The sequence below is a fragment of the Pongo abelii genome, chromosome 7, assembly GCF_028885655.2.
Source record: "Pongo abelii isolate AG06213 chromosome 7, NHGRI_mPonAbe1-v2.0_pri, whole genome shotgun sequence".
NCBI lineage: Eukaryota > Metazoa > Chordata > Mammalia > Primates > Hominidae > Pongo > Pongo abelii.
In genome coordinates this window covers 85,783,198-85,795,769 of record NC_071992.2, presented here as the reverse complement: position 1 = coordinate 85,795,769, position 12,572 = coordinate 85,783,198, and the positions used below count along the sequence as shown (strand labels likewise).

Here is a 12,572-nt window from a genome sequence, read left to right as displayed (position 1 = left end):
AGGAGGTCAAGGCTGCAATGAGCTGAGATCGCAGCACTGCACTCCAGCCTGGGTGACAGAGCAAGACCCTGTCTCAAAAAAAAAAGAATTGGATCTTGAGGAACATGTCACCCCCATGTCTTTAGTTCAGCAAAACTTCACAGAGAAAGGCCACCTCATAAAATCATGAGGAAGGGCAAACAAAATATAAGGAAGATTCAGAACCACAAGCAAAAAATACAGCTAATGGGGTTGTCTAAGTAAAGAAAGAAAATAGCTCAGACGTTTTTCCCGTGCTTCACTAAAGCCTTCATTTTCTTGTGTCAGGGTGCTAATGTAAAACTTCAGTGATAAGTTCTATATCTAGTGCCAAAGACTAGTTTCTTTAGGGGTGCCATTGAATCAAAATCTTTCATATCTATAAAACTTTTGAAATATACTGAGATATGAGATCTCAAAGGCAAATAGATAAGAGCACATATTCTGGCATCAGAATATCTGGGTTTGAAAGCTGTTTCTGCCAGTTATCTGTGGAGTAACCTGGGCAAGTTACTTCTAAATATAATGATAAAATATCTACCTTAAACAATTGTTACAAGGAATGTAATTGTTAAAATATGTAAGGTCCTTGGAATGGTGCCATGTTTATTTTAATTGCTACGTAAATGTTCAAGATGACTGCTATTATTCCTTGTTCAGACTTATATTTAGCTCTAATTTTTCTCAGAAAACTTTCTTAGGGTGAGATTACTGTAGTTAAGCTGAAGTGACGTAGCTGGTTTTTGAGCATGTTAAAAGTAAAATAATTTTTGCAGTTTCTTTAATGTAAATTATCTGCGTGCAAAATAATGCTAATGTCAACTCAGCGTTCCAGTTGTGTGATTATCTTCCATTTAATTTTCAGGAGAATCCTCATTGACACTGGAGAACCAGCAATTCCAGAATATATCAGCTGTTTAAAGCAGGCTCTAACTGAATTTAACACAGCAATCCAGGAAATTGTAGTGACTCACTGGCACCAAGATCATTCTGGAGGCATAGGAGATATTTGTAAAAGCATCAATAATGGTAAACAGAAAACATTCATTAAGCTTATTGAGGAAAGCCGTGTTTGGAGAATAATTTATTTCAGTTACAGAGCTAAGTAGTCTATAAACCATTTACTAAATACCTCAGTTTTAAATGGTACTTTTAGAAATTGATGAGACTGTTGAATACTGTGCCTAGTTTTAACAAAGGAGGCACGGAAATCCTGATTTCTGTTTCAAATCCTCAATTTTACTTTAGTGTGTGAGTTACTATTCAGACTTAATCATAACTAACAACTGTTGAGCATTTACTCTGTGCCAGGCACTACACTAAACAATTTATGTGGATACTGTGAGGTAGGTGCTCTTATTGTTCACATTCTAACAGATTATGTCAGGCCTTCTGTAACTTTAAGGCAGTTACTAAGATATGCTGAAATTCAGGCAAGATATCATTGTATTGATAATTCATTGTCCCTGAAACCTATACAGTACTGACATTTTCTGTCTCTTTATTTCCTCATCCCACCATCATATACCTAGATTCATTCATTCATTCATTAAACAAATATTCCAGTTACTGTTATATGTCAGACAGTGTTCTTGGCACAAGGGGTATAGCAGTGAACAAAACAGACTCTGTTCTCATGGAGCTTTCATTCCAGTAGGGAAAGTACTTGGTAAATAAATAATAGATCAAGCTGGGTGCAGTGTCTCATGCCTGTAATCCCAGCACTTTGGGAGGTCAAGGTGGGTGGATTGCTTGAGCTCAGGAGTTCAAGACCAGCTTGGGCAACATAGCAAGACCCTGTCTCTACAAAAAAAGTACAAAAATTTCCCGGGTATGGTGGCGTGCACCTGCAGTCCCAGCTACTCGGGAGGCTAAGGTGGGCAGATTGCTTGAGCCAGGGAAGCTGAGGCTGCAGTAAGCCAATATTGTGCCACTGCACTCAAGCCTGGGCACCAGAGTGAAAAAAAAAAGAGAAAAAAATAGATCAGATAATCATGGGTGCTATGCAGGAAAATAAAGGTACAAGAAGAGAAAGGGAAGAGAGAGTAAAGTGGAGAAGGACAAGGGCTGTTATATCCAGAGTGGACAGAGAGAAGGAGCAAGCTCCTGGCAGGAAGGCCTGCAGGCAAACAGCATTGCAAGAGCAAAGATGCTGGAATGAGAGTGTGGTTGGCACATTCAGGGCACAGTAAGGAGGTCAAGAACATTCATACTTATTTACATTGAGCTAGTATTTTTAAACATTTGTAAAGATCTGCTTTTTTAGGCCTTGTGACTACAGTTGGGACATCTCAGCTACCACACCCAATATCACCAGGCTGCCAGTTATAAAAAACTGGCAACCAAGCTTCCTTACCCTCTTAGCTCCTTTCTTCCAATCTAAGGGGACTGTGTACACAGGAACTTATAATCTCTCAGTCTGACTTCTCCTTCTCTTGTCTTACCTCTTTTAATTTTGTCTTACCTCTTCTTTTAATCTACCTATTAAATCTTGTGAATTAAAAAACTATTTTATGCCAGGGACGGTGGTGTGTGCTTATAATCGCAACCACTCAGGAGACTGAGGCAGGACGATAGTTTCAGCCCAGCAGTTCAAGACCAGCCTGAGCTACAAAGTGAAACCCTGTTTGCGGGAAAAAAAAGAAAAAAAAAAAAAAAAAACTACTCTGTGGTTTCTTAATTAGCTTTGTCACCTCAGCCAACTCTTCAGATTTTTCAGTTTGAAAAATTAAAATGTTTATGGCCCACTTTTTTCCTTCATAAATCAATTTTATTGAGCTTTAATTTACATACATAAAATGTGCCCATTTTAAGTGCACAGTTTAGTGAGTTTTAACAAACATCAATACCTATGTGACCATTCCAGTCAAGATATGGAACACTTCCTCCATTCCAAAAAGAGGTCCCCTCATGCTGCTTTGCAATGATTTCCCCCATCCCCAGCCTCCAACAACCACTGAAATAGGATATGTGTTTTCATTTATATTTGCACATAATTTTGAAAACAGATACAAAGTTATAGTATGACATTTATTTTGTAATTTTGATATAATTGTGATTTTTTTAATTGTCTACTAAAGGTCTCATAAGGAGAAATGTAATGACTCCATTTCTTTACTGAAAGATAAAATTATACAGCTTATAAACAAAACAAACAAAAAAACCTCAATATCTCAATCTTGTTATATAATGTCAATTCCCAGAAAAGCATATCATTGTTTTCCTTCGGCCTCTAAGATACAAAATAATAGAGTTTGGGGTTGGAAGGGGAGGTGGTATTTGTTGTTGTTTCTTTTTATTTCAGTGTTTCTGTCTCCTTTATCCTCAAACTAGCAAATTTCTATGCCTTGTCCATTTTTATTTGAGATATCTCTTTCTCCCTTCATATTTCCAGTGCTACCATCTTACCCCTAATATTCATTACCTTCCAGCTGGGAAATTGCAGTCATTCCCCTCCTGGGCTCTCTGATCTCCTTTTGGTCTCCCTACCCACAGCCACCATGTTGATCATCAGTTAACACTATTTCATTATCTTACTAAAGAGTGTGCAGTGATTACACATGGTAAAGTTTAAATTCTTCTATTTTGTAAAAGATAATTTGAGACCCTTTCTGATCTCAGCTCATCTTACCTATCCAACTTTACACTCTTCCCAGCCAGTATTTTGCAGTAGAAAGTTGGTAGCATTATGCTGTCACACATATGTCATGCTCATTCTCATTTTAATGCTTTTTTTTTGAGACAGTCTCGCACTGTCGCTCGGCCTGGAATGCAATGGCGTGATCTTGGCTCACTGCAACCTCTACCTCCTGGGCTCATTCGATTCTCCTGCCTCAGCCTCCCTAGTATCTGGGATGATAGGCGCACACCACCACACCTGGCTAATTTTTTTGTATGTTTAGTAGAGATGGGGTTTCACTGTGTTGGCCAGACTGGTCTCGAACTCCCGACCTCGTGATCCACCCGCCTTGGCCTCCCAAAGTGCTGGAATTACAGGCGTGAGCCACCGCGCCTGGACTTAATGCCTTTTCTAATGCTGTTCCCCTTACCTACAAGTCCTTCTCTGCACCTTTACCCATCCTGCTCATTCTGTAAGTCACACCTCAAGTTCTATCATATTTATAAATCCTTTCCTAACTCTCCTTTTTCTGAACTCCTGCTGCCTTTATTAGCTGAATTGTCCATTTAATATTCATTAAATGGTACCAAGTATAGTTCTTTGTTTCATGTTTGTAAGTTTTAGTTTCCCAATCAGGACAGCTTTTAAGAACTTTGATATCACAATGGTTGTATTCAGTATACCTAGTATACTGGTTAGTTAATTGGCACTCAATTGTTAATTGGTTAATTAATTTCTTTGTGTCAGTGAGGGGTGGTATAGATTAAGCTTATTTTAAAGGTTTAATATCTTAGCCACTGGTTTGGGGCTTCATTTCAGTACTCATAGCAAGGACCTCGTGCTTTCATTATTAATTAATGTTCATCCTTTTGTTATTAATTACTGTCATGACACCTTTGCTACATGTTAGGCACCTGGATAGAGAAAAGTTTCCAGGTTCTGTATTACTGCCTCTTCAACACTTGTCGGGATGCCAAAGCAGGCTACTTTTAAATTTTTTGTATAAACTAGGAGTGACTCGAAAAATAGAGGCTTTCATGTAGACCTAGAAGGGCATGAAAGAATGAAGAGCCATTTGGTTGAAAGATATGAAATAGTTATATCCCAGAGATAACCTGCTGTAATTCATCCCATTTTCTGTTGTCTCTTAATATTAATATGTTATGCAGTCATTCACAAGTGTTAGCTCTATGAAAGTTGATCTCTTAAAAGGCTTAATTATAAAGTGTGAGTTAATATATTTTATATGTTTTATGACTAGACACTACCTATTGCATTAAAAAACTCCCACGGAATCCTCAGAGAGAAGAAATTATAGGAAATGGAGAGCAACAATATGTTTATCTGAAAGATGGAGATGTGATTAAGACTGAGGGAGCCACTCTAAGGTAAGTAAATGTCCCTTAGCCAGGGAAGGTGAAGAGTCTGTGTATGTGTGCTATAAAAAAGGATGGAAGGATCCCAGCACTTTGGGAGGCTGAGATGGGAAGATCGTTTGAGCCCAGGAGTTCAAGACCAGCCTGGGCAACATAGTGAGACTTTGTCTCTACCCAAAAAAAAATTTAATTAGCTGAGCTTGGTGGCACATGCCTATAATCCTCGATATTCAGGAGGCTAAGATGAGATGATCGCTTGAACCTGGGAGGCAGAGGCTGCAGTGAGTCAAGATTGTACCACTGCACTCCAGCCTGTGCAAACGAGTGAAACCCTGTCTCAAAAAAAAAAAAAAAAAAAAATAGAAGATCTATGCATATGTGCTGGTATGTGTAAAGAGTACATCAGGAAGGATACAAAAGAAATCCAATAACATTACTTACTCTGGGAGGAGAAAATGAGTTGCTTGAGAAATGAGAAAAGAAAGACTTCACTCTTTATTAAATTGTTTATTTGAATCATATGATTACCATTGTTTTAAAAAATAAAATTTACACTTTAAAAAATAAGCGTTGTCTCCTAAGGAGGCTTAGGGATCTACTTATCAATTCAATTCACGGCTTTCCCATATTCTCACTTCCAAAAGATGACCCATACCTAAATTAAATAAGTTTTAGGCCTGACCGATCATACCTCATGACCTATCTGAGGGTTTCAAAATGGTATTTCAAACTCAGTTATTTTAAAACTGAACTCCTCTCTCCCCCACAATCTGCACCTGTTTTCTGATCTCAGAACATCCACTTTTCTCAGTATGTAAGACTTTACTCATTCTTCTAAGACAGAGACTTCAGGATTACCTTGCACTGCTCTTCACCTTTACCATCCCCCTCCCCTTGCCCACCACACTAATCAAGTTAGTTTTTACATCAAAAATATTTGTCAACTGACACAAACAAATGGAAACACATCCCAAGCTCATGTTTGGGTAGGATCAGTATTGTGAAAATGACCATACTGCCAAAAGCAATCTACAAATTCAACACAATCCCCATCAAAATACCACCATCATTCTTCACAGAATTAGAAAAAACAATTCTAAAATTCATATGGAACCAAAAAAGAGCCCACATAGCCAAAGCAAGACTAAGCAAAAAAAACAAATCTGGAGGCATCACACTACCTGATTGCAAACTATACTGTATTTACCTGATTCAAACTATACTGTATATACCTGATTTCAAACTATACTGTAAGGCCATAGTCACCAAAACAGCATGGTACCAATATAAAATAGTCACATACACCAGTGGGACAGAATAGAGAACCCAGAAATAAACCTAAATACTTACAGCCAACTGATCTTTGACAAAGCAAACAAAACCGTAAAGTGGGGAAAGGACACCCTTTTCAATAAATGGTGGGGGGATAATTGGCTAGCCACATATAGAGAATGAAACTGGATCCTCATCTCTCACCTTATACAAAAATCAACTCAAGATGGATTAAGGACTTAAATCTAAGACCTGAAACTATAAAAATTACAGAAGATAACATTGGAAAACCCCATCTAGACATTGGCTTAGGCAAGATTTCATGACCAAGAACCCAAAAGCAAATGTATTAAAAACAAAGATAAACAGTTGGGACTTAATTAAACTAAAGAGCTTTTGCATGGCAAAAGGAACAAACAGCAGAGTAAACAGACAACCCACAGAGTGGGAGAACATCTTCATAATCTATACATCTGACAAAGGACTAATATCCAGAATCTACAATGAACACAAATCAGTAAGAAAAAAACAAGCCCATCAAAAAGTAGGCTAAGGATGAATAGACAGTTCTCAAAAGAAGATATACAAATGGCCAACAAACATGAAAAAATACTCAACATCACTAATGATCAGGGAAATACAAATCAAAACCACAATGCAATACCACCTTACTCCTGCAAGAATGGCCATAATCAAAAAATCAAAAAACAGTAAATGTTGGTGTGGATGCGGTGAACAGGGAACACTTTATACACTGCTGGTGGGAATGTATATTAGTACAACCACTATGGAAAACAGTGTGGAGATTCCTTAAAGAACTAAAAGTAGAACTACCATTTGATCCAGCAATCCCACTACTGGGTATCTACCCAGAGGAAAAGAAGTCATTATACAAAAAAGATACTTGCATACACATGTTCATAGCAGCGCAGTTTGCAATTGTAAAATCATGGAACCAACTCAAATGCCCATCCATTAACGAGTGGATAAAGAAACTGTGGTGTATATATATATGATAGAATACTACTAAGCCATAAAAAGGAATGAATTATGGGCCAAGCATGGTGGCTCACACCTGTAATCCTAGCACTTTGGGAGGCCAAGGCAGGTGGAACACCTGAGGTCAGGAGTTTGAGACCAGCCTGGCCAACATGATGAAACCCTGTCTCTACTTAAAAAATACAAAAATTAGCTGGGCATGGTGGTGCATGCCTGTAATCCCAGCTACTTGGGAGGCTGAGGTAGGAGAATTGCTTGAATCCGGGAGGCAGAGGTTGCAGTGAGCCAAGATTGTGCCACTGCACTCCAGCCTGGGCAACAAGAGTGAAACTCCCTCTCAAAAAAAAAAAAAATAGGAATTAATTAACGGCATGTGTAGTGACCTGGATGAGATTGGAGACTATTATTCTAAGTGAAGTAACTCAGGAATGGAAAACCAAACATTGTTTGTTCTCACTGATATGTGGAAGCTAAGCTTCCACACAAAGGCATAAGAACAATACAATGGACTTTGGGGACTTGGGGGGAAGGGTGGGAGGGAGGTGAGGGATAAAAGACTACAAATAGGGTACAGTGTATATTGCTCGGGTGATGAGTGCACCAAAATCTCACAAATCACCACTAAAGGATTTATGTAACCAGATACCACCTGTACCCCAGTAACTTACGGAAAAAATATATTTGTCAGCTGAGCATAGTGGCACACGCCTGTAGTCCCAGCTACACAAGAGGCTGAGGCAGGAGGATCACTTAAGTCCAAGAGTTCTTGGCTGTAGTGTACTATGCCAATTGTATGTCCATGTTAAGTTCAGCGTCAATATGGTGACCTCTCAGACCTTAGGAGCTGGGGACTACCAGGTTGCCTAAGGAGAGGTGAACTGGCCCAGATCGGAAACAGCAGGTCAGAACTCCCATGCTGATCAGTACTGGGATCGAGCCTGTAAATAGCCACTGCACTCCAGCCTGGGCAACAAAGTAGAAACCCATCTCTAAAAAAAAAAATTAGGTAAATACGCACACACAAACACACACACACATATTTGTCAGTGCTATCCCTTCTTCACATCCACTACCAGTACTTCCTCCTTTATCTTACTGTCTCCAGTTCTCCCCTTTAGCCTACCATCCTACATTGTGCTACTTGAAAGCTTTAATGACTCTCGCTGCATACAAGATAATGTTTATTCTCTTTACCATACCACAGTCTGACCCCAGGCCACTTTTCTGGTCTTAGTTCCCACTCCCCTCACAAAAACACTTAGCCATATACAAATACTCCTGGGCATATTATGCCTGTTTATGTCTTTGTTTATATCACCCCTTTCCACTACTTGTCTCCCTGGTAAATTCTTATCTATTTATTCTTCAAAGCCCAGTTCACATGTTACTTATGTCAAGAATGCTTTCTGGGCAAAATTAACTGCTCTTCTCCAGCTTTTGTATAAATTTTATTCTATAATAGCACTTACTAAGTTGTATTGTGGTTTTGTGGAGGCGGGTAGGTGTCTCCTTAAAAAGCAGTCAGCTCCTTAAGTTCACAATATTATTTAATGCCAGTTGCCATAGCAAAACAACTCAGAAATGTTTAACGGCTCAAGTAGGAAATAAATTTATTTCTTGGTCCCATACAGTCCCAAAAAGGTTCCCAGTTAGCCAGTGGCCCTCTGCAAGTAACGATGTATGCTCCTTCCATCTTGTGATTCTACCCTCCTCAAAGCTTTTTTTTCAAGGTTGCATGCTCAGCTCGATCAATCCAGCAGGTAGAAAAGAGCATCGAAGGGATATTGCATGGGAGGTTTTCATGGACCAAGTCTTCTGTTGCATTGGCTGTCAATTAGGTCATAAGCCACCCCTAACTGTAGGGTGTCAGGGAAATATACTTTAACTGTATGCCCAGCAAAATAGAGGAAATGAGTTTAGTAACTAGATAGCCGTTCTCTGATACAGGCAGATACCAGATTCATCCTCACATCGTCACCTCTAGCACACAGAAGGCACTGAATATTTATCTTACATATAATTAATATCTTTAAAGAGGCAAATAGATGAACAGATGAGTAAGAGAAAATGAAGTAGTAGATGTCCATGTCCTCTTTTAAACTCGTGCCCCCTTTTTTCTACTGTGCTGTGATTTTCAAAATGTAGTTTAGAAACCTGCTAGTTTCTGGGCAGTTTCCTTATAATGCTCTTGTTGAAAATATAGCCAGGTGCAGTGGCTCACACCTGTAATCCCAGTACTTTGGGAGGCCAAGGCAGGCGGTTTGAGACTAGCCTGGGTAACATGGCGAAACCCCGTCTCTACCAAAAATACAGAAAAAATAGCCAGGCATGGTGGTGTATGCCTATGGTCCCAGCTACTTGGGAGGCTGAGGTGAGAGGATTGTTTGAGCCTGTGAGGGCAGAGGTTGCAGTGAACTGGGATAGTGCCACTACACTCCAGCCTGATGACAGAGCAAGACTCTGTCTCCAAAAAAAAAGAAAATATAATAGCATGTTATATAATTCGCCCATGACACCAAAGGAAAACAAATGTTATATTACTACTTCCTCAAAAAGTATTCTTGACAATACTGAAATTTCCTCCATAGCACACCAGCCCTAGACCAAGTTAATGAAAGGGGTAGAGATGGTTTATTGAATCTTCTGTCTCGAAGATTTGGCAATCACAGTACTGGTTTATCACAGTTATCATAGAATCATGGGTATTCATTAGAGCTATACCTAATTTACCAGATTAAAGATATGCAGCTGTTGGATGTTAACTGCCATCCAGATGGAACAGGACTTTTTTTTAAAACATCTTATCAAAATATAATATATAAACAGGAAAGATCACATAGCATAAATGTACAAAGTAATGAATTTTCACAATTGAACAAGGCCCATAAGCAGCATTCAGATGAAGAAACAGAACAGTATCAGTGTCCCAGAAATCTCCCTTGTGCTTGCTTCCCCTTCAGTTGAGTACTGTCTTGGATTCCTGGAGGGAATTGATGCCAAGGATTTCAAATATACGAATTCTATTTATTTTTTGTTTTACTGTACTCTGATGGGAATCTGTGTAAAGATTTAAGGGGAAAACTGACAAAAAGAATCAAAAACAGACACATTTTAAAAATGACTACTAGTAAATAATCTTTCTTCAAAATATAAATTCTCATTATGCTAAAGCCTGGATAAAACATTTAATTTCCTGATGACCGTGGTTTTCAACTTCCACTTTTATGAAGTCAGAAAAGCCCAATTGTTTTCAATATTAACATGTAGTATTTTAAGCAAAACCTTTGTTAAGCTAGCTAGTGAAAAGACATTTGACAGAGTTCAACTCTATATAAATAACAGCACTTAAGAGTTTTGTTCAGCAAAAGTTGCATAAATAGAAGGTTAAAATCTGCCTCAGTCCTCATGTATTCATTGGCCAGTTGATCTTGCCTACTTGCCAACTTTGAAAAAATAAAATAAAATGCAGTAGGGACAGAGATAATATCCACCAAGAACCTTGCAGTAAAAAGTAGAAAACTAGAAAGGTTTTTCAGTAAGAATTTGATTCTGGATGTAAACTAGCAAGCTAAGTTAAATTTCTTGAAGAAAAGTCAATCTGACAGTTTTTGATCACTGTCTTGAATTCTCTAAGAGAGCCATCCTTACAAAGTCCACTCTATCACAGAAGTAACAGAACTAGATAAATTTTCTACCTGCTAAATAGGAAGGCCACAGCTGCAGTTCCTGTGATCTTTAGCAAAGCACCCCTGATGTCATTTCCTTTTCTCCTCCTGCCTGTGTGAAGTGACTTTTAACAATTTTATGCAAATTACAGCAGCCACCCAGGTGACTGGAGAATTGAGATTACTGATTCCCCAATTTAAGAAAACCTGCTACTTGTTTTCTGTGTTTATATCACAGAAAAACAAATTGTTTTCTGTGTTTATATCACAGAAAACAATTACTGAGTTCTGTTGTGGTAGGGGGTTAGGGAGGGCTGATAATGAAGAAGGCATTGCAAGCAAGACAGTTTTCAGATGAAGAGTGGGTTCTCCAAGTGAGTTTTTGTAGATTAAAAAGAGAAAGATTGGGGTTCTGTTTGTTAATGCATTCTATGTTTCATAAGATTGTCCACAAGATGTGACACATCGCCACACACAGACACATATTTATATAGTTGGCTGGAAATACACCCCTTGGAATTATTTTCGTATAACATTGAATACTTCTATTAACAGCTTGCAGCAAGTTTAACCAGACAAAAGAGATGATTTCTAACAGCTCTTTAATACCTTGCCATTGGATCAACTATAATATAGTAATTGTTTGCAATATATGAAATATATACTTGGAAACTATAAAAGCATAATAGTTCTTAATGTCAGACATTGGCCTTTCAAAAATAATTGCTTCCATTAGTATCTCATGTCTTATACCTTATAGCTATTATATTATTAGACTTTTTAAAGTCTTTGCAGTTTCAATATTTAATATTAAGGATTTGGTTGATTTTTATATTTATGGCAAAGGAGAAAATTCCCTAAGTTATAGTCATTTCAGTTCTCTTAAATACTTCTATTTAAGAGTTGAATTTTATCAAATGTCTTTTCACTATCTAGGGAGATGAACTTATTAGTTTCCTCCATATCTTTACTATGATTTTCAGGGATCTTATAATATTGGAGCATTCTTGCATTTTTTAATAAACCTTATTTGGTCATGATCTTTCAATGTGCTTTTGGATTCTCTTTGTTAATATTTTGGTTATTATTTTTAGAATAGTAATAAAATTGGGTAGTAAGTATTTTTCTTTTTGTACCTTTGTCAGTTTGGGGCTTTATCTGTTTCTTTTTTTTTTTTTTTTTTGAGACGGAGTCTCACTCTGTCGCCCAGGCTGGAGTGCAGTGGTGCAATGTTGGCTCACTGCAACCTCCGCCTCCTGGGTTCAAGCAATTCTCCTGCCTTAGCCTCCTGAATAGCTGAGATTACAGGCATCCGCCACCACGCCCAGCTAATTTTTGTATTTTTAGTAGAGACAGGGTTTCGCCATGTTGGCCAGGCTGATCTCGAACTCCTGACCTCAGGCCTCGGCCTCCCAAAGTGCTGGGATTACAGGCATGAGCTACCACACCTGGCCTTTTTCTATGCTCCAGGAGAGTTTAAGTACATAGTAGTAAAATTATCTGACCTTTAAATGTTTGGTAGAATTATCCTGTGAAAATACTGAACCTTTAGTTTCTAATGACAATCACACATCTTTTTACTAGAGCTTCACTGTTGCTTATTAATAATGTGGTCCTGTGAGT

General features: G+C 38.2%; 2 protein-coding genes across 5 annotated transcripts in view; one reads left to right on the top strand and one right to left on the bottom strand.

The window, feature by feature from the left end:
• Window positions 1–12,572, bottom strand: part of XKR9 (XK related 9) — a 178,618-nt gene that overhangs the window by 118,399 nt on the left and 47,647 nt on the right. The window lies entirely within an intron of this gene.
• LACTB2 (lactamase beta 2) overlaps window positions 1–12,572 on the top strand; it is a 55,655-nt gene that overhangs the window by 6,476 nt on the left and 36,607 nt on the right. For both annotated transcript variants that reach the window (XR_008528008.2, XM_024250996.3), the window contains exons 2-3: window positions 884–1,047; window positions 4,899–5,025. Coding sequence is in view for 1 of the 2 variants with exons in the window: in XM_024250996.3 (XP_024106764.3) it covers window positions 884–1,047; window positions 4,899–5,025 (291 nt within the window). In the remaining variant the exon portion in view is untranslated. The remainder of the gene's footprint in view (window positions 1–883; window positions 1,048–4,898; window positions 5,026–12,572) is intronic.